Source organism: Thermobia domestica, chromosome 14, assembly GCF_964235325.1.
Source record: "Thermobia domestica chromosome 14, izTheDome1.hap1.1, whole genome shotgun sequence".
Classification (NCBI taxonomy): Eukaryota; Metazoa; Arthropoda; class Insecta; order Zygentoma; family Lepismatidae; genus Thermobia; species Thermobia domestica.
In genome coordinates this window covers 58,428,855-58,452,334 of record NC_137467.1, presented here as the reverse complement: position 1 = coordinate 58,452,334, position 23,480 = coordinate 58,428,855, and the positions used below count along the sequence as shown (strand labels likewise).

General features: G+C 34.2%; 1 protein-coding gene across 3 annotated transcripts in view; it reads right to left on the bottom strand.

Moving 5' to 3' along the window:
* The window catches only part of LOC145669684 (uncharacterized), an 824,581-nt gene that overhangs the window by 4,897 nt on the left and 796,204 nt on the right, over nt 1-23,480 (bottom strand). For all 3 annotated transcript variants that reach the window (XM_081737956.1, XM_081737957.1, XM_081737958.1), the window contains 2 exons: nt 20,891-20,978; nt 4,935-8,762 (listed from right to left, as the gene is read on the bottom strand). In XM_081737956.1, coding sequence (XP_081594082.1) covers nt 4,942-8,762; nt 20,891-20,978 — 3,909 coding nt within the window. In that variant the 3' untranslated portion in view covers nt 4,935-4,941. The remainder of the gene's footprint in view (nt 1-4,934; nt 8,763-20,890; nt 20,979-23,480) is intronic.

Sequence of the window (23,480 nt, the reverse complement as noted above, 5' to 3'; positions counted from 1 at the left end):
TATCCCTTGATAAATGCTAATGTGAGCATTCCCGTTACTCCTTTATAAATGCTAATGTAAGATTTTCCATTGTTTCAGATTGTGTGAACGACAGCTGATACTTTCAATTACAGTATTGAAGAACGTGTTATTGCAAGTTGTTGGTGCGTGGCAGAAACGACACAGGTAAGATACTGGCAGAAGTGCGTGCAGACTTTCGGACAAGGTTTAAACAAGATCCTCTCCCGAAACAAACACTTTTACGATGGGAACAGAAACTATTCGTCACAGGAGGCGTGAAGGAAAAAAGAAAGAACTGGTGGTCTACACGAGCAGAAACATGTTTTGTCGCGGCGTCCGTGGAGAGATCACCACAGAAGTCGACGCGTAAGCGATCTGCGGAACTGACAGAAGCTGCGAAACAAACTTTCACTCAAGTTACACCTGCAATGGTACGCAAAATGTCGCACAGAACTTGGCGGCATATTATCCTTTGTCATGAGAATGACAGTAGACAGACTGATCCTGTTTCCTATCTCAATAAAACTTCTCAAAAGCATTGTTGTTTATGTCATTCAGTTCTTTCCGTGTAGTTATTTACGTACGTTTAGTGGTTTATGTTACTTATTTTCAGGGGTAACGGGACTTTCTGGCCACCTTTCTACTTTAAGGTTAGTGTAAGGGGACAAGTTTTGCCGATAGATGTCACTACAGTCTTCGTATCTCTCCCATGTATTTTTCACCTTTCACGAAAATCTACAAATTCTTTTATAAATTTCAACCTAGAGACTTCAAATTTTTAGAGAAAGAACTTCATAACCTATTAAAGGGAACAATCCGTGCCGATTTTTTATTGAGAATTTTTTTCATTGTTGAAACAGTTCCATTGTTAAAGGTTTGGATATCCATTTCAACAATCAAGCCATTTCAACAATGAAGAAAATTCTAAATAAGAAATCGGCACGGATTATTGCCTTCGATAGATTATGAAGTTCCTTTTCTAAAAATTTGAAGTCTGTAGGTTGAAATTTGTAAGAGAAATCGTGAATTTTCGTGACAGATAAAAAATACATGGGAGAGATACGAAGACTGTAGTGCCATCTATTGGCAAAACTTGTCCCTTTAAACCAACCTTAAACATGAAACAAAACAAGAATCATGTCCTCCTTCGTGGGTATATGGTTCGAGAACGACTCTTTATTTCCGTTGCGAGCTCATGTGGTTCGTATCCCACGACAAGCTGTAGGTTTTCTACTCATACAGCCTCTCTGCTGAAAGTGACGTTAAACTGTAATCAACCAATCAAAACATGAATCATATTTTATTATGACTGCCATCTTAAGAATTAAGGAGGAAATGCGTAAGATGAGTACTTCCACCTCTCTGCCTTTATTGAAACTGGCCGAAATGATAATAGGAGTTAATAAGATTCCTTAAAATCCATCTGCAAATAATATGGAACCAAATACTTTGTTCTCCAATACTTTTTAGTCAGATGTAAGTAAATCTATCACACACATATATAACGTGGCAAGTGAATCATATACCTATGTCGAAAAATACACCTCAGTCACACAAAACACCATGTAGGGACCTTAAAAGGAGAATATTCCTCACAAATATAGTAGAAATCTGTATCGTTTATTGATATAAGATCCCGAATGTATGACACGCTCTTGCATTTAAATTCCTTTTTTCTTGCCATTGGCATTTTATTGGATCCATGATTCATTCATTTTGAGAAGGTTATATTTTCAAAAGTATTACACATACACACATGAAAGTATTACACACACACATGAAGAAAGAGCCACAAACTCATCAAGTTTATACACCGTCTACAAATGTTCAATATGTGCTCCTTTGGTGACACGACACACGTCCAGACGACACTCGAGTTCATTCTATACATTTTGTAGCATAATCCTGTCAATTGTCTGCACTGCAGCACTGACCCGTTCTTTGAGTTCGACTAAGGATTGTAGAAGTAGGGATACGTAAACAAGGTCCTTAACGTACCCCCACAGGAAGAAGTCGTAGGGCGTTAAATCATGAGATCTGGGAGGCCAGGGGAACAAAGCTAGGTCATTGAGTTGAGTTGAATTTGAGTTTAACGTCCCTTTCGGCAGCGAGGCTATATGAGACGGGACCTACTGATTAACGTGGAATCCGAACCACCCGAGTTCCCGCCGGGAACTGAATCCGGGTCTCCCACGGCAGACAACGCTACGTCATTCTAAACAATACGCTCAATCCAGCGATGCGAAAGTTCATCATTTAGGTAATCATGAACTGGGATGTGTCAATGAGGGGGTGCCAAACTCTACACAATACAAACTTGGCGAGTGTTATATATCTCTCATGTGTGCACGTGTAATACCTTTGTAAATATAGCCTTTTCAAAACGATTTATACTAATCCTGTACCATATTCAAGCAGACACCTCTAGATAGCAGAAACAATTCTTGAATGGTTGCAAATATCAATCGAAAATTGTTTATTCTGTTCTTTGTTGGAATTTGACGTATTTGAAACTCTTTCTTCCCTTAATTACATTCATTTATTAACATAAAACCAGAATATCATAACTTTTTCCTTAAATTATTTTATTTTAAGTTGTAAAACATTAATGACTCAGAAACGATAGTACTTCTAATTTATCTGAAGCTAATATATATATATTACATCATATACAAAGGCTTAGAACACAAATTAAATAATGTAGAAAATTAAATTATGCCAATTTGCAACTTGCAATAGAGAAAGCACTTAAATCATTTTGCCTAGAAACATATATACAACATTCACAGAATGACAATACCTAAAGAAGTTTCAGAGAAAGACAATATATAATAAATTTAAAGATTGTTGACCTAGCAGTCAGCGAAAAAAAAAAAAAAGTAAGCATAGAGGAAAAAAGTCATTTGTTAAAAACCCTTCATTATAAATAATGCAGAAAATATAAAGTTTCATAAATAGAATACATCTGATATTGACTACACGCAATTGATTACGAGAGTGATTCAAGATAAATGTTACATCTTTTTATTACGTATCTCCCCACAGGAATGTGCAACAGACGTAACGCATGCTTAAAATGAAGTTCAGACTTGTAGTTACCCTACTGAGAGCCTTCCGTTGTTATAGAGGTAATAGATACATCACGCCATGCCTTTAACAGGCCCCATTAAAATACTGCTGATTTTACAGTAATTATGTGATATCTTCAAATTCTCACTACAATGACTCACTTGTCTGCTTTCGATTTCCAGCCATTTAGAAAATCGGCATTTGTTTACGCGTTTATAAATGGCTGCAAACGGAAAGCTACAAGGTGACTCGTAATAACGATACCTCATGCAAAATAATATTGTCTAGGGCAGTCTTGTTCCACATTTCGATTATCTTTTATCTATTTAAAGATTTATCACATAATTACTGTAAAATTAGCGGTATTTTAATTTCGCAGTGATTAGGTCTCTTAAAATGGTGCACCAGCTTGAATGTTGCTCAGAGCTCGAGATAATAGAGCAATTTAATAAAGAAAACTCCTTAATTTCTCTCAGATTTGTCATAAAATAACGTCACGTATGAGCCAAAGGATATTGCGTTATATTGAAGCAGTAATAGCAATTTGAACAGCAATGTTGGCACAAATTGGTCCAGGGTTTTTCCAAGGAAATATAGAAACATTCAACATAATATTAGAATTTAGTACTCTGAATTTTCATATTTTCGTATTTAAGAAGAAGCATGGAAGGTATTCATACAATGATTCACCAAGGGATGATAGTAGCTCAGTGGTTCAATATTGGCTCCACGATTATCAGTAAATCGATCATTCAAATAAGTCTTTACTCTGAATCTACCCATAACGTACATGAACTGTACTGTATTTACGCTGTAAACAGAGATATATCAAACCATTCTCCGCTAAGAGTAAACTTTTCATACTTATTGTTGTAGTCTTTTTACTTTCTGAAGACCGAATGTAAATATCTATGATAAAAGCATTGTGACCTGATTCTTGTATTCCATAAAAAAATCACATTACATATTGGTAGTTTTTTAAATGCTGTTTATTTTCAGTAATCAGTATTTTAGGCTGGACACAAAATAGCTTTCCTGGCTTTACCAATATTATCAACTTTATATACATTTTTTTATATTACACCCACTGGCGCAAATCCCGGAGGGATGAGAGGGACACGCCCATCTCCCCAATCTTAGAACTGAGAGAACTGTCCTCCCCAATAATCCGATTTGGATTTTTTTTTGGGGGGGGGGAGAAATGTGATGATTTGTGTCCGACTGCCACAAAGGAAATGAGATGAAATTGGTGTCCCTTGCTGTATACGAATGGCCCTTGCTGATGGCTCTTGCTCATAATATACAATATGTTCACCTCAGATTCATGTACCGTAATATGAGTCTTATCCCTCCCCCCTCCAGAATAAGTCTCAAATCTGCCCGCCTCCAATGTTGAATGGAACAATCCAATGTTGAAGACAACTCTGATTCTCCACAGCATTGCTTTTTAATGTCATAAATATTTTGAGCATCGCTTAAAAAAATTATGGGAAAGGTCTTACCCCCCACCCCACCCCCCAATGTTGAAAACAGATTTGCGCCGATGATTAACTGACTAACTAATATGACTAACTGGAAGCTACTTTCCTTTTACTATTAAAATTTATTCTTAGAAATTAGAATTAGTACAACTGATTTGCATTGTACACCAAATTGTATTTTGAAGCAGCAATTTGATTTGGGGAACCACAAATACACACATTTGGTTACATAATTTAAAAACAGCTAATTACTCTGAAAGAATGGGCATTTGTGCGTGGAACATTGTTTGAATCACTCTCGCATGTTTCTGTGTCGGAAATAATGCACGTTATATTATGTTACAATGCAATATACAGGAAAAGAAAGTAATTTGTATTACTTACGTGATTTTTAAGACGTTTTCTTGTTGGCCTGTTTAGCGCGTAGTTCCCACTCTTCTTTCCTCTGCTGAATTCTGTTCTTCAGACGAGGTAATGTGTCTTCGTTTTCATGGCCGTTGACATTAGCTGACGACGTTTTCGAATCCGACGAAGGAATTTCTAAGGAACTTGGCCTCTTGGATTCGTTAGTCTTTGTATTTGCCACTTTATCAGATGTATAAGATGTTTTCCGCAATTTCGATTTATCGTCAATATTTTGGCTGATCTTTGGTGTCTCAGGGATTGTTCTGTTTCTCAAGCGTTTCTCCTGACTGTTCTCCTTTTTGTTGGGCAAAATGTTAATCATTTCATTATTTAACGCATCATTGTTGGAGCCTGTACTAAAACATCTCTGAAACTTCGGAACTTTTGTATTGTTATTAGCATTGCTATTATTATTATTGTTATTATTACTATTATTGTTGTTGTTATTGTTGAGACCAATACTCACTGCTTTTGTCGGTTCTGACTCTGAGTGAAGTTTCGATTCTGTAAGTGGTTCCTTGATCTTTTTCTCCTTAACCGAAATTTCTTTTGGACTCTCATTGCCCTCATTTTCTTTATCACTGTCTCTAGATTTTTGCTGTTGTACTTGGGGTTGGCTTTCCCAAGCTTCACTGTCCTTCAGCTTAAGGGATCGTCGTGCAAATACTTTGTATAATTCTGGTTCCTCGTCCTTCTTGTTCAGGTCCTTAGTCGGGTTCTTTCTTCGAAGAACAACATCAGATCCCTCTGACGAACACGAATCACTGGATAAATGCTTCTCAACTAAAACGATGTTATCTGTATTATCAGTACTAGAAGGTCTTCGAAGATTTTTGGGTCCCATAGCTGGGGAGGATGATGTGGCCATATCTACACTAGCAGATTGTTTTCGCAACACAGGTTTCACAGACGATACCGTTGAGCTAATGGAGGAGATGGATACATTAGAAAGTTTACGGTTTGTGTTGATGTCTTTAGTTTGACTGGAAGTTGATACAATAGAAGAAGTTCGCTCTCGATCAGGACCAGATTCAAATATGGCCTTTACATCACGTGGACTAGGCAATCCGATATTCTCGACTACTTTCTCAGGTTCTTGAGATGGTTTCTTAGTGGTATTTTCCTCTGGTTCTTTAGTTACAGTTTCAGTTGTTTGCTGCGGCTGCTGTGATGCTGATTCTTCTGATTCATTAGTAGGGAACATCTCACTAACACCGCTGCTTCGCTTTCTTTTTGGTTTCTCAACAAGAGTTACAGGTACAGTTTCGGGAAGAACTGATATCACGCTTTGCTTACGTAAAAGTTCGTGAGATTTACCTTCTGTGCCGTCTTGACTATCCTCAGAACCTTTACTTGTAGCGGGCGGTGGCTTCTGTTCAACCTTTACAGTACCGTCATCCTTATCGGTATCATAAACAACGTTTTTAGCAGGCTTATTATCAACATGATGTAACCTCACTCTCAAAAATTCGGGTACATCAACAGGTTGCTGTTCTTTTGGCAGTGGTGTAATTTCCCTTTTGCCAGAAGGTGATTTATATGGTGGAGTAGTAGGCATAAGATTGTCTTTTGGTGGTGGTACAGGTTTCGACGAGACATCAGTTTTGACTCCAAAAAATAAGCGTGTTGAGTCCAGTGGTTTCGGCGAATCTAAGGGTATTGTCAAGTCGGGCGTTTTCGAGTAGTATCTGAACTTGACTTGAGGAGTACCTGTAGGTGTGACAGGAGTTGAATTTGCCTGATGTTTCACATTAATTTTCACGCTTTCTATTTTGTCCTCACCAGAAGAAACACTATCCACTGTTTTCTGACATACCGGTGAACTCTCAACGGATTCATTCATTTTAGTATCTGTCATGGATGAAGTGTGAATAGGAATATTTACACCTGTATTTGTGTGGGCAGATTTTGGCGTGCTATTAGATACGGACTCTGATGATAGTTTGGAATCGAAAACGTCACTGCTGTTGCCCAACGAAGATGGTTCTTTAGTAGGAACAGACGCATTTATTTTCTTCTTATTGTTATCATCAAAATGTGCTTGTGTTTCAAGTAAATCTTCATTCGAACCAGAATCAATGTACGATTCTTTGCTCTGAACACTGATTCTAAGGGGGGTACTAGCTTTGCGAGTACCTTTTTTAACCTCTTGTCTTCTCTGAGAATGTATCTTTGGAGTTGGGTCAGGAGTCTCTGCATCTGACAATCCCGAAATGTCTGCTTCAGAACTAAGACTATCCATAGAATTTTTCGTAGTATATTGCTCTTGAAGAAAAGGAAACGTTGGCATCTCAGGAGTATTACCCAAACTAATCGATTTCTTCATTCTTTCGCTTTTGTGTTGTTGCGTTTCATCTCTGAAATACACGTCCGACGAGCGTTTGTCTTCAGGAACTTTCTGTGGATATTTTTCCTCCTTCAAAGGCTCAGATATACTTGGATTGTCATCAAATGAATATGACGTCTTCTGAAAACTGTGTGACTTCTTAATCTCACACTTATCTTCATAATTTGTGCTCGACTGATTTCTCGATGGGTAGCTCTTTGAAAGCTCCAGTTCGTTACCAACTTGCGCAACCCTTTGTTGGTAAGAAGATAACCCAGCTATATTCGCTCGAGAGCGCATTTCTGTTTCACTGGGATTGTATTCATGTAGTTTTGTGAAGTCATATGTATGAGACATGTCAATATATTCGCGACTTTTCTTCTTATAAGAAACGGCTGCCATATTTGTACATTTCGTTACTTCCTCTTTGTTTGATGGCGCTGAATATTGCATTCTTGTGTTTTGATAAATTGGTCCAGCTGATGTGATTGAGGTGTGGAAATGTAAATCATACTCCAGATTGTGTTTAGGGGTGATCGGCGAAGGTATTATAGGCGGTTCGTATTTGTTAGTGTCGTAGAAGAAGTCATCAGATAAATCTTCATCTCCTTGTGGGGAATTCTCAGGACTTGGAGGAATTATAATCGGTTCCTCTCTTTGCCGAGAGGATGCTGGCGGCCTTCCAGTATATGAAGTAGGTTTCGCGTTATACTGCCTACTAGCATAGTATCGATTCGGCTGTGTTGAAGCTATTGTTTGTTCTACGTTTGTTTCGTTTACATAGTGACCTCGCTCGTTCATACGCTTATGGACAACAGTTGTTTCTTCAACACTTTTCACTGCTTGTAGATCACTGTTAACTTTTGGCAGGTCTTCAGCTAAATCAACCTTGTCATCTGTCTTCTCCTTTTCCTTCTTTTTCTTCCCACTTCTTCTAGCCCACAACCTCGCTAAAAAGGGAGGCTCCTCTGTATTCTTTTCCTTCTTCTTGTCGTTCCTCTTCTTTTCATCTTTGTTGAATTCTCCTTCTGTACCATAGTGTTTGCTCAAATTTTCTTCTTCCCTGAGTTTACCACTAGATGTCTCCTCTGTTGATGCCGCTAAACAACTACTGAAATACGATTCTGATTCTACTACTGAAGTCGACGTGTTTAGCCTATACTGTATGACTTCAGATTCCGCCGACTGTGTCGTGGTTGTCGATTTTTTACCGTTCGCTGCACTTGAGCGGCTTCGTGCGAGCTTCACAGACGTTTCCCTGGTGGTCATCACTAGGCCAGGAGGAAGAGAAGCAGATTTCAGTTGCCAGTCAGGAGGAATGCCAGAACGCGGTTGCTTAGACATGCTTTCATTAGCAACAGCCATAGAAGCAGCACTAGTAGTGATGGTAGTAGTAACTGTAGTAGTGGTGGTGGTTGGGGAGCCAGAAAGCCCAGCGGACAACACATTTTCAGACAGGTTATTAACATAGCCAGTGTTCTCTGGAAGAAGGAAGAGAGAATAACATGCATCAGCTTATGAAAGCATTGGCAAAGATAGAGAAGCGCTTGAAAAAATCACACAAAAGTGACGAATCCAGGTACAAAAAGAATCTATTATAAACGGATCTCAAGATATTAAAAGGAAGCAAAAGTGGATACAGCCAGTATGGATTAAGAGTTTCGATTTAACATAGGCCAGAAATACTTTCCATTAAATACATGTCGAGTGTATGAAAAAATGGTACAATAATTCAATATAAAAGACATACGCTGTACCGATTGAGACTTCATAGACATATTACAGTTATTCGCTGTACCGATTGAGGCTTCATAGGCATATTACAGTTATACGCTGTACCGATTGAAGCTTCATAGGCATATTACAGTTATATGCTGTACCGATTGAGGCTTTATATGCATATTACAGTTATACGCTGTACCGATTGAGGCTTTATAGGCATATTACAGTTATACGCTGTAAAGATTGAGGCTTTATAGGCATATTACAGTTATACACTGTACCGATTGAGGCTTCATAGGCATATTACAGTTATACGCTGTACCGATTGAGGCTTCATAGGCATATTACAGTTATATGCTGTACCGATTGAGGCTTCATAGGCATATTACAGTTATACACTGTACAGATTGAGGCCTCATAGGCACATTACAATTACAGTTATAATTTATTATATTAATAATCGACAACTTCATAAAGAAACCAATTGTTAATATAATAAATTACAACTTTAATTGTTTGATATGTCAATAAGAATTCCACTACATTATCGTATGCAGATAGCTGCATTAACGTATCTGCTGATCACATTGAACTTTAGCGCCTTTTTTTTTTTTCTTTCTTTCTTCAAATTTCATAGACCGATATATATTTGAGTGTACTAAAAATGATGACCACGAACAACAGAAAGCTATTCTTCAGGTCAAAATAAAGCGAAAATCATATATAACGGCATACCCTCCAGGGTCTTCTTCAGGAGAATCATAATTTCACTATGTGGTAACGTCGCAAATTAACTTGGAACCATTGGCATTGCTCTACGAATCCGTCAACCAGTTACATCGATTGTTACGCTAACAAGTCATGCTATGTCAATGCATATCGAATTGAACTTCCATGTGGAAAGAATCGATATAACTATTTGATAGATTGGTAGGTCATCTCTGCGGTTCTTTATCTGTGACTTTTCTACATAGTGCAATTCGCATGTCCAGACTAGGACCCGAAAAGTATACAATTATATATGTATATTTCGCTCTTTATTGTGACTTGTAGAATAGTGTTCTGTAGTCCGTGGGCGCCGTTTTCAGAACACAGTAAAAAGTATTTATGACCCATGTTAAATCGAAACTTCTTAATTCATACTAACTGTATCCACTTCTACTCCTCTTACACATCACTAATTGAACTCATGAACAGTTATCTCGTTGTAAAAATTAAAATTGTCTTATGATGTGCTTTCACATCCAATAAATAAGCTGCACAAATCTGTGAGTAATGTGATAAAATGCTCACACGCTTAGGAATTTTAACAATCATTTTACTTATTTATTATTGTGATTTCTGAAAAGCCTTTGTTTTTTCCTAGATTTCGGCTCTATCCTACAGTCTTGTTCACTAAGGATAAAAACAGGAGGGAGGAAAAAACAATAAAAATCCAGGGAAAGTAAAAAGGAACGGACTCACCGAGGTACACCAGTAAAGAAGAACATCTTGACTTCATTGCTAGCCATACGTCATGCGCTAATAGCAATTAAGACAAGATGTGCTTCGTACCGGCCTCACCGAGATATACCAGTGCGAAGAACATTATGTCTTAACGGCTAGTCACACGCCATGCACTAGTAGTAGTTAAGGCAAGATGTTCTTTGCACTGGTACACCTCGGTGAATTCGTTCCATTTTATCTTCCCCGGTGTTTTTATTATACATATTTTCCTCCTGTTTTTATCCTCCATGAACAAGACTCTAGGGGACAGTCGAAAACTAAGAAGTACATAGGATTTTCAAGAATCACAATTACAAGTAAGTAAAATGGCTGTGAGTAATATTAGAATATTGCAATTACAGAAGCAGAATTGGGTTCTACAACGAACTTTACAATAAAGGCAGGATAAATCTAAGTGGTAAATTAAAAAAAAAAAAAAAAAAAAAAAAAAAAAAAAAAAAATTACACATAATTTCTTCTGGAAATACACTAAATAAAACCTACTTCATTCTTACTTGCAGCTTCCTTCCGCATACACGGGCTCTTTTTCTACCGCGGGAAAAATGTTTACAGCTCTATCTAAATTAGGACATAAATTTTGGTCATATCCGCATAACCAGATTAAGTTAACCACGTTCATTTTTCATTCGTGTATAATTTTCTGTTTTACGTAACTAGAATTCTCTTTGCCTGGATTCTTCAAATACAATTCTCTGTAGCATAGAAGAGATTTTTGGATATGAATTTTGTTTATTCAACGATTAAAAAAGTATATTACTATACAATGTTATTTACATTGCATTTTGTTACTCAACCATCAACGTATATACTCCATGTTATTCGTAAATTCATATATTCCTTTAAGCTTAACATGGCATTAACTACAAAAACAAAAACATATGTATACGGTATATGCTACAGAGAATTGACGAAAGACAGCACATATTAATTTTTTTTTCACATGTGACATAGTGTTTAATAAGCACTTTCTGGTTAATAGCTCAACGCATTATTCTAGTAAATAATTATAAAAATTTCATAAAAAAAGCTATTTTTGATAGCTAAGTCAAAATAAATAAATAAATACTTAATATCTAATACTTATACTTTCATCATGAGCGAATTGCGCTCAACATATCTGAGACATATCTATATTTGGAACAAGTGAATTTGACCATGAGCATATGGGAATAAACCAACAAACTATTTGTTGGTTTATTCCGCCATGTTAGACGGAAAACGTTTTTCTATGCTTTCATGATGACTGAAAACCTATGTGATACTCAAGATAACCATGTATGTTGTAACATATTTTGTAGTTTATATGCCTACGCTGAAATTCCTTTATTCTCATCAGCTCTGAATCTATATGAGTAGTCTTCTCTTTGTTTTCAAATCTTGTTTATCACGGCAAAGAATTATATTATATATACTCGTATATATACGGCATCTGCAAATACACTATTTTAACATTAAGTGGTCATTTTTTGTTCTTAATTATGAAAATTTTCTAAACCTTTATTGATGACCTTCCATCATAAAATTTTACGAAAGGAAAAGACAATTATTGGAACGCAACAGCAAAAGTTTTTGATTAGAAGTGCTATAGTGCGTAGGTAATGAAAATTTCCTCTTCCTCTGTCGAAGGGCACCGATCCCCGGCTCCCCTAATGCTCATGTGGGCCCCCATGTGTTTTTATAAATATGTATTTTTCATTCTTACATGTATTGTTATATGTATTTTTTTATGAATATACAATATTTGGCATAATTTGAATTCAACTTGTCTTAAAATTCTCATATATGACTTCTCAGACCCTTGTCTGCAACCAAACACATATCTGAATGCCACTTCCCCCCTACAATTACAGAGAAATCGGCGCCCTTGCCTCCGTCCCCTATACTGCTCATGAAAGACACATTTTTAACATGTTTATCAGCAAGATCCCATATCCCACATCTTGTTCCTTTTCGTATTTTTATATTATTTTTATCGCATTTTTAATTAAAATTTCCAATATAGAATCAATGTTTTGTTTTCTCTGAGGTATCCAACTGTACTTCATACTGACACCCCCTTTTTTTTCCTTTTTTAATGCTATTTGTCTAGTCACTTTTATTTTGATATTTATGAAATTATTTTTTCAATTCACATCCACCGACTTGAAGACTAAAACAAGAGTATATTTTATGGATCTAAATTGTAATATGATCAATAGATGACAGCACCTGCTAATTTCTTTCACTTGTTTAAATTGATACGCTTGTCTGAGAAGCCAACCAGAACGTAGAATAGCATGTGCCAGTACCTTGATTTGTATAATAATAATAATAATAATAATAATAATAATAATAATAATAATAATAATAATAATAATAATAATAATAATAATAATAATAATAATAATAATTTCCAGTAATTTCAATTAGCCTTCACCAGGAGAATGTTATAATTTCCAATAATCTCTGCTGTCACTAACAGTACTCTCACAAAAACCCGACTCTTATCATGATTATGTTTTGATAACTTTAATGGGATCACAACGTATTTCTCAGCTATAGAGACTATTACGAAAACTCATGTCGTTCTTTCTCATAGTAATTTGTTAAGTCCTATGGTGCTATGTTCTACAAATTTCAGTTTTACATTTTATTTATTTATTTTTTAGTTTTGTTTAAAAAAAAGTTTAAAAATGCACAAACTTTATTTCCAATGTCAGGGAAGGAGAGGTTCATTCCACTTCCGAATGGGCGAGTAGTAAGAGTTAATGGTTGAAGTAGTGGACATGGTATCTCAGCCGCAATCTGAAGTAGACAGGGCTGGGACTTGAGCTCCTTTCTGGTATCCAGGGAGTTTCTGCTTGTGGATTGGACTACTGTTGGGTTCATACCGTGCGATTTGCGGTGTCAGGACGCCCCGTGACACCATCCTGGTGGGAGCTCATTTGGTTCGGATTCTACATTAAGCTGTAGATCCACATCCCATATAGCCTCGATGCTAAAAGTGGCGCTAAACTCCAAACCAAGCCTCCTGGTACAAAAAAGGAAAATATAAGCTTGCCTTATCGCTCCAGTGCTAGCAATGAATATATCGGTACATTCCCATCCGTTAGGAAAGCTCCCACCACCAGTAAGTAGAACTAGTAGATGGACTTTGGCCCATCACGCCCATATTTCATCATCCTTCTTCAAAGGGCTCTGATGTTAACTACTGAAACTTTAAAAGGAGAATATCCCCATCTAATAACAACTACAGACCGGTTTAAAGTAATAAGGGAACTTTAAAACGAGATTATCACCATCCAATAACAATTACAGACCGGTTTAAAGTAATAAGGGAACTTCAAAAGGAGATTATCATAATCCAATAACAACTACAAACAGGTTTAAAGTAATAAGAGAACTTCAAAGGAGATTATCATAATCCAATAACAACTACTAACCGGTTTAAAGTAATATTTGGAACTTTAAAAGGAGAATATCACCGTTCAATGACAACTACAGACCGATTGAAAGTAATAAAGGAACTTTAAAAGCAGAATATCACCATCCAATAACGAATATAGGCAGTTTCAAGTAATAAAGTTAGATCATAAGGAAGATGCCTGCCCAGCCCGCCACAGATAAAGATGTCACTCTATCCTCAATATCGCCTTAAATATAAATTACATATTTAACTTGCCAGAAGAGATATTCATTACTTCCATTTTATAATCTAATATGATATGCAAGATAACCATTTAAATATTTCATTATTTGATTTACACACATTAATTTATATATAGCTATCGATTATATAGTCATTCAAAATATAATAAGCTACACTATAAGACTGACATACATTCTGTTTCCTTTTTTAGTGTTTTTATTTCGAGGACGTCATTTGAAAATTTGTAGAAAGTTTTTTTTTAAAAAAAAAGTCTTCATCGAGCCATTATCGACTTCTTCAGTTCGACAAGAATGAGGGCATTAAGTACATTTCTTTCCTTAGCTTGTATTCAAAAATTAGGACATTAGGAAAGTTTTCTTCTTTTACCTTCTAGAATTGTATTTTTTATTGATATAACTTAGAAAATATTTTCAATATGTGTTTCTATTAGAATGCAACATTTTAATTAAATTTATTGTTTATATCACTGTATTATATATATATATATATATATATATATATATATATATATATATATATATATATATATTGAAATCGATTTTTATCCCTCTAGCTTTTCCCAGATACCGTACTCCCTCGATATCTCTCTCTCACTTTGTTACAACCCTCTCAAACCGAAGAAAGTTGTTAATCGGAAATACACTAACTTTTATTTATTTTTCCAGTAGGATTCATCGATTCTTTTCGTTGAAAGAAACTGTTGCAAGCACTATTTTATAAAATTTCTTTTTCATTTATTTATCAAAATGTAAGGTTTATTCTACTTCCCACTGAATCTACTCTTAAAAAGAGAAAAAGAAGTTCGCGATCTTTGTCATGGAGATAATCCTTCCATATTTCCACATTTGGTTATTAAAAATTATTTCTAAGACAGTTATATTCCAGACGAAAAAAGGACATCAGAAAGAAGCCCGGAAAATTTAGCTCACTTCTGAAAAAAAAAATCATATATATATATATATATATATATATATATATATATATATAGAATTAAATGCTAAAAACTTTTTTCTGCAGTTCTAATTATCTACGAAGTCATTGTGCTGCATCTTAATAAATAAATAAACTGGAATATGACTGTACTCTATTTTCAAAATACTTATTAACTTAGTATTTGGCAAGTACATAGCACCATAACAGACTGAACTTTAATTTAAAAAAAAAATAATAATAGTAAGGAAAATAATTTTGAAAGAGCATAAGGCTCCCCGAACATTTGACCTCTTATACATAAAGAAATAATAATATTCAGTGACCCAAGGAAATAAAGGAACAAACGGTAATTTCAATAACAAATATGCAATTCCCATGCACTCCGCTGTCTCTCAAACCATCATGCAATTACAAACATCAAATGCAAGTGGAAGAGAAAACAGAACCATTACGATCATGCAAAGAAAAATTCCAAACGTAGGAAAAAAAAACAACAACGGATGTTCCACATAAAAGAGACTATAAAAATTCTCCACATTTATTAGATCTCAATTTTAGCCACGAAAAGTGCGTAGCTGAAAGGCAAAATTAATTAAGCATGCTGAAAACGCTAGTATCATACATGCAAAGCACGCAAAATATCTCTAGCACAGATTTTCACTTTAATTACTATACAGAAGATACCAAATATAATAGTAGGAATAAAATTTAAAAAAAAAAAACTTATTTATAAACTAAATAGGTTCTAATATTCTTTTATTTGTATTTAGGCATTAAAGCAAGATTTAAACGAGTAAAACCATTTTACCATTCACCACTATTAGAGTAAAAACGTCCAAAAAGAAAGGAATCTTCAAGATATTAGAAATTCTAAATATCGTAAACTTATTGAAATCATATAATCTCAGCTGTATGATTTATAACGATAACATTAATAAATACGTTTAGGTTGATATGGACAATAGTCCATATCGCATGATATCAATTTCTTGTATGGCCAGATCTGAGCATTTATGTTGTGACGTTGTGTTGCCAGAATGTATAAACATGTTTGTTTTAGCAGTAAAGAACATAGAATATGCAAGAAGCTATTAATAGTGGATGTATTTTCAATTATAAAGAAGGAATTTTGTGAAAATAGAAAGGTAAATGCAGAAAATCTTCGGAAAATACATCAGTTTAAATATATTTTATTTTTGTGCTATCATTGAAATATTTAGTGAGTAAACTATGTTTTTAATTAGTTCAAAAAAAATTCTGAAATAACGAACTTAGGGCAAGATAGATGTTATATATTATGGTGCTTATAATACAATGTTCAATTACTGTACATAATAAACTTACAAGGGTTATTTGTTATCTGGTTTTGAAAAATAAATAAATAAAGGAATACCCTTGTTACCTGAGTTGTTCATAAATAAAGCAAAAGAAGTGAGTAATTTCATGTGGCCAATTGACACATTGTTTAACATGTTAATGAGATTTAGATGATTTATGCTATTCTTATATGTTCTTTGATTCAGGTGCATTTTGTTGAAAAATGAATAAATTAATTAAAATGGTGTATCTTTTTTCTTGATACCTTTCAATACTAAATAAAAAGGATTTAATTTTACATTCTAATTTAATTTATAAAGCAAGCCACTTGGTGTAACCGCCCTTTGTGGACCTGAGCCGCTCCAACGCCATCTGTTACCGATTGACTGAACTATCTCCAGTCTAGCGACGAACACGTAGCCAGAGCGCTACGTCACTCTGTCTCTAACAGGCGTATCAGGAGCTTTCTAGATCTAGTGGCAGTCACGTCTTTTATTTACGTGACTCCCCAGTTTGCCTCACGACGAAAATTGGAAAGCATCAGCCGAACCTGAGACCACCCGGACATGAGTCCGATGCTTTAACCATTAAACTACGGTGTTCCCCTTAATTTAACTTATATGAAGTAATATTATGAGAATATATTTTAGCTGTTTTTCCTTTCTATTTTCTCGAATTAAGTGGAAAATACATAATTTTAAATAATTACTGTGACTAACGCAATATAGAGCAAATCAGGAGCACGTATTTGTACCGCGTTATATCTCCCTCTTTACGAAACCTTCAGGGAAGATCTTTGTCGTAACGAAATAAATTTATCACGGAAAACAATTATGTACGAGCATCAATTTTGCAACTGAAAAATTTCGAGAAAAGGTTCAAATATTATCACTGTAATGCGAGCGGTGATAATACTTTTAAAAAAAAAAATGTAAGTAAAAGGCTAATACTCACCGCAAAAGGACAGACCACTCCTCTAGGAAGTTCTTTCGGAGAACATTATCTCTATCTGTAGTCTAGACCCAATTCGAGCAGGATTTAAAACATGGGGAGCAATATGGATGGGTAAAAATGGTTTAAAAGGATTTAAATCATGCAAAACATAAATCTTCTTGTCGGACATAAACAGATATTAATGATTACTCACTGTTCACTGTTTTTTATTACCTTCCAGACGGCGGAAATGAGTAGTGAAAAGACTGCTCCAAATTGCATTTGTCTCCTTTACCTAAATATAGGTTTCTCTTTATGAATGTAATAGGCTTCTTTATTTTATTATTTATTTATTTATTTATTTATAGAGAAAGCAAAAACAACAACTGAACGAAAAATTAAAGAAGTCTATTACATTCAAAAAGAGAAACCTACACTCAATTTAGATAAAGGAGACATAAATGTGATTTGGAGCAGTGTTTTTACTACTCATTTCCGCCGCCTGGAACGTAATGAAAAAAACAGTGAACAACAGTGAACACTGACAAGTGAATTACCATTAATATCTGTTTATGTCCGACAAAAAAATTTATGTTTCGCATATTTTAAATCCTTTTTAACTATTTTTACCCATCTACATTGCTCCCCATGTTTTAAATCCTTTTTGAACTGTCTAGGCTGAATACGGAGATAATGTTCTCTGAACGTACTTCCTAAAGGAGTGGTTTGTTTTTTGCGGTGAATATTAGCCTTTTGCTTACATTGCTTCTAGATTTAAATATATTCAAACCTATAGCTAACATGGTCATGTGCCAAAGTTAATCATATTTTTTGCGGTAACCGTAATTAATTATTGTTACTATTATTGTAAACTGCTATTAATGTAAAATTCTTGGCCGTACTCTAAATATCAATACACTATGCCATGTGTACCTATAAAACAGTTTAAAATCACTTTTAATTTTTGCAGCAACGCGTACTACAGTATTGCTGTCCTACCTAAATACAATTCTATTTTTTTAAAAATCCATTACAAGTTTCTATAATAGCAGAGGTGTCAATAGAATTTTTTGCCAGAAGTGTTAAGAGTTTTAATTATCTGTGTCCCTCCAGAGCTTTGATTACGCTGTAATCATTACCTGTCTTGAAATACTCAAAAATTATTAAATTGCATACATTCTAGTTAACACGAAGTACAATACAGTACAATATATGATTACTAGTTTCATAAGAAATATAGAAACTACTGTATAAAGATTGAAGTTAATTTCAAATTGATGCACCTGGGTGAAAAGATCTTTAAATGTTAATATTTCTTTTTATCCTTATTTATTACATAATAGATTCGATACCTTCCATTTTAAGGAGTCTGTTCCTTCTAAAAAGCTGTATTTCTTTATTTTGAGTAATTCATCTGTTCCTTTTTTTTTTTTTTTTTTTTTTTACACAAATATGCCTTTACTGTTTTTAACCAATGCAAAATATGTCCTGCTAATAGAGAAAAAATACTACTGTTTTTGATTGGTCTCTTTTTCTATTACTATTTACAGAATGTATAAACAAGTCTATAGGAATAGAATACATTTGATATTTTTTTTGTGCAAACTGCAAAACGGTACACTCTATAATAATGCCTTGAGAAACTTATTTTCGATATTAACTTCGAAAGCTAACGGCTTTCTTCGTCAGTCAACGTAGAAAAACCAGAAAGCTACATCAATAAATCCACAGTACACTTTACACATCTTCTAGTAAAGCGTTTAGGTTGAAGGTGGAAATTGTTAAAAATAATCCAGCCAGTTATATTATGGCGATGAACACTCCACGAATTAGTTTCAAAAATTTACGAACTTAAAAAAAGTTTATGCTTCTTCTGCTGATGAATATTTAAATGCTTTTACGTATGTATACCAAGTTTCATTATGCTTTACAACAGTTCCGCTTAGTTCTCTGTGAGTCAAGAGCTCATTTCCTTAAGATATTTCGCTATTATTATTATTATTATTATTATTATTATTATTATTATTATTATTATTATTATTATTATTATCATTATTATTAGTGAATAATTTAAAGGACAAAGAAAAACATGAAAAATTTAGAAAGTAGGTCAGATGGTTTGAGCAAAATTCCATTACACGATCCAATAATTGTTTCAATGCCTTTCGTGCAGTGTTTAAATATTTAGTAGACCTGAAACAGATTTTAGTTCCAAATTTCTTATTTTAGTAGTCCAGAAACAGTTTTTACTTCCAAATTTCTTATTTTAGTAGACCAGAAACAGATTTTAGCTCCAAATTTCTTATTTTAGTAGTCTAGAAACAGTTTTTAGTTCAAAATTTCTCATCTTAATAGACCAGAAACAGTTTTTAGCTCCAAATTTCTTATTTTAAGAGTCTAGAAACAGTTTTTAGTTCCAAATATTTCATCTTAATAGACCAGAAACAATTTTTAGTTCCAAATTTCTCATCTTAATAGACCAGAAATAGTTTTTAGTTCCAAATTTCTCATCTTAATAGACCAGAAACAGTTTTTAGATCCAAATTTCTCATCTTAATAGATCTGAACAGTTTTTAGTTCCAAATTTCTCATCTTAATAGATCAGAAACAGGATTAGTTCCAAATTTCTTATCTTAATAGACCAGAAACAGTTTTTAATTCACGTAATAGCATGTACTATCTGGCTAATTTTCTACTTATTTGATATTCTTCACTGTCTAAGTTATTCATTAAAATTCGAAAAGTGGGTAAAAGCTTAGTAAAGGGCCTTAATGCAGGTACAGCTGACCGGACTACTTTCAACGATTTTCATTTTCAACCCAAACTCGTTGCTAGAAGATGTGTACGTATAATATGAATTCATTGATACAAACTTTTTGTTTCTCAAGTTCGAATATTTGCTTTTCTTTTATCTTCCACAGACAATTAGAAATTTACAATTCATCAGGTTTTTTTTAATTTTTTTTTTTATTTTAAATCCCTGAATCGTATACAATTTTACTTAGTTTTACTTCCGAGTTTATAAAAACTGTGTGTGAAAATTACTGTCCTCAATCTGACGAACATAGTGTTATCCATACAAACCCATTACACTCTGCTTTTTTTTTTTTCTCTCTCTTTCTTATTTATTACAAGTACTAATACATTGATTGAAGTCCTAAACTCGTCAAATAGTCCACTTGTTCCAATATTGCATCCTTAATTTTCGGGATAACTTTGTTACAAGATCTTGCGTGAAACTAAATTTCAATGTCGCATTTCTTCAAAAGTTTCTATACATATTTCGAATGTTTTAATGTTGATTATCATTTTCTTTTTCTTTTTTTTAATGTTTCAACATAGTATACGTGAAAAAAAGTTCGAAATGACACTAGATCAAAAATTGTATAACTTTAAATATATAAAAGATAATGTAGTACAAATCTGAATTTAAGATATAACAATCAGTTATATGTGATAATAATATAGATGATGAAAGCACAAATAGCGAAGCATATATACTTTGTTTGCAAATACCAAACCACTGCAGTTGGCAATAATGATACCCACCATTTTGTCTACCATGTTCAGGACTACCACTTCGTAAGGATTCCTCGTTCACTTCTGGAGTTGCAGGCAAAGCACTGCCAGCAGCAAGCTGAAAGAACGAAAAGTGTATCAAGTGCATGTTTTACATTTGAAATATACACAATAAGTTGAAAATTATTTTAATTTTATGATCTTCAGACAACGTGAAACGGAGCTCACACTAGACATAAACTGGTCAGTTCATTTCTTATGAGCATTTTATGTTTTATAAGAAATCTTAAACTCAGGGTAACAAGTTACAAAAATTATGTATCTTATAACAAAAGTTCATACTTTCCCCTCTCCGTATTCTCTAGCATAACGATAACATTTATAGATATGGATATGTATATATTGATATGGACAACAGTCCGTATCATATGATATCATTTTTCTTTATGGCCAGACCTGAACATTTAACTTGTTAAGTTTTGTGGCCAGACATGTATAAACATGTTTTTCTAGACAGCTTTGATGTAATACGAAAAGAAGCCATTTAATAGTGGCTGTATTTTCAATTATAAAGAAGGAATTTTGTAAAAATAAATAAATAAATAAATAAAATAAAAATTTTTTAAAAAATAAAAAAAGTAAATGCAGAAAATCTTCGGAAAATACATCAGTTCAAGTATATTTTACCTTGAGTGTTATTATTGAACATTTAGTGAGCAAACTACGTTTTAATTAGTTCCAGAAATTATAATATAACGAACTTAGGGCAATATATAGATGTTACACTAGTCAATAATCTCAGCACGAATTTGAGTCCAATCTACTTCTGCGTAGAATAATAATAATAATACAGTTGATCCAGCGAAATTTTTTATGGTTCAATTGATTTTTGACACGGTACTCTAAAGTCTAATACATCTTATACCCTCATCTCAAATATATTCTATACTCTAATACTCTAATATATTAGAGCACCAATCATTATTTTAGAACCTTTGTGCTTGTTAGAACTCTTCTATCATACATTAGGCTTGCCAACTTCCCTCTATTGTAACGGAGTATTTGAATCAGAAACATTTTTTTAAAAACTTTCTTTGATTTAATCCGGAAGTTCATATCTCCCGTATTTAAAAACAAAATGACAGTAAAGTGCATATTTCCAAATATCTAGGATCAATATTAACAGACGAAAACCATATTTACGAAGAAATTAAATGTCGACTAAAAGCAGGGAATTCTTGTTATTATTCAGTTCAAAATATCTTGCCGTCGCGAATTCTATCGAGGAAATTTGAAGCTTAAAATACATAAAACGATAATCATGCCTGTTGTTCTGTATGGTTGCGAAATATAGTCGCTTATTCTGAGGGAAGAACATAGACTGAAAGTATTTGAGAACAAGATCCGGAGACGAATATTCGGACCCAAGAGGAACGGGAATGGGGAATGGCAGAAACTTCATAACGAGGAATTACAATTCGTTTGATACAACTTGTCCCTTCTGACAGTTGCTTTCCTCTGTTGTTTTCCTCCTGCACGTGGTCATAACAATCAGGCAAGAAAAGCTGTTTCTATGGCAACAGCACGTTCAGACAATTATAGTGGCTTATTTATCTCGTTCCGCAATGGTAAACATTCCGCCCGTTCCGCACATTGCCAATTTGAATATAAGCAAAAGCGCATTGTTTTAGTCAAATGTCAACTTGAGTAGTGTACCTAATGAAAGCATTCTTTTTAGTTCTTTTTTGTGTCATTTAATTTTATAAAACTGAGATTTCCTTGCAGTGAATAATTTCGTGTTTCAATATCCGACGCAAAAGCTGGCAACACAGCATTGAATACCACGTGCGCGCAGTAAGCTGTCAGAAAGGGCAAGTAGTATCAACTGTGGTATACATAATTTATACGGTTTACCAAACATTGTTAGGGTCATTAAATCTAGGAGGCTCAGGTGGGCAGGTCATGTAGAGTGGAAGAAAGTAGGAGTGCTTTCAAAGTCTTAACTGGAAAATTAATTGAAAAACGACCATAAGGAAGACCTAGGCGCAGATGGGATGATAATATTAAGATGGATCTCGCAGAAACAGGAATACAAAGTAGAAACTGGATCCAGTTGGCTAAGGATAGAAGTCAGTGGAGAGCTTTTGTGAACGTGGCATTGAAGAATCTCCGGGTTCCATAGGCCATGGAGTTAGTTAGATAATAGCAGCAAAGTGATTTTTTTTTCCTAGCAGAAAATATCAATATAAAAATTTCCATTGATGACAATACTGTGGGAAAATGGAGATTTGTAATGACAGATGCAAAAGAGGAAAGAATTAATAACCAATACTTGAACAAAATTCTTGATTTTGTTCTGAGTTTTCCAGCAACTAATCCTGACACAGAAAGCATTTTTGATTTCTTACATAGAGAACAAACGGTCTGATGATAAGGAGTGATGTAAAATTTAGATTAATGACAGCTGAATTACAAATCAGCTCAAATTTTGACTACACTTGCATAAAATGTGTGCATTATATAAGGAAAAGTCCTGAAGTTCAGGCTGCTGCGAAAAATGTAAATAATAAATACAGTTTTAAATAAGAACCTCTGTGCTCTACAATCAATTTGTAGCTGA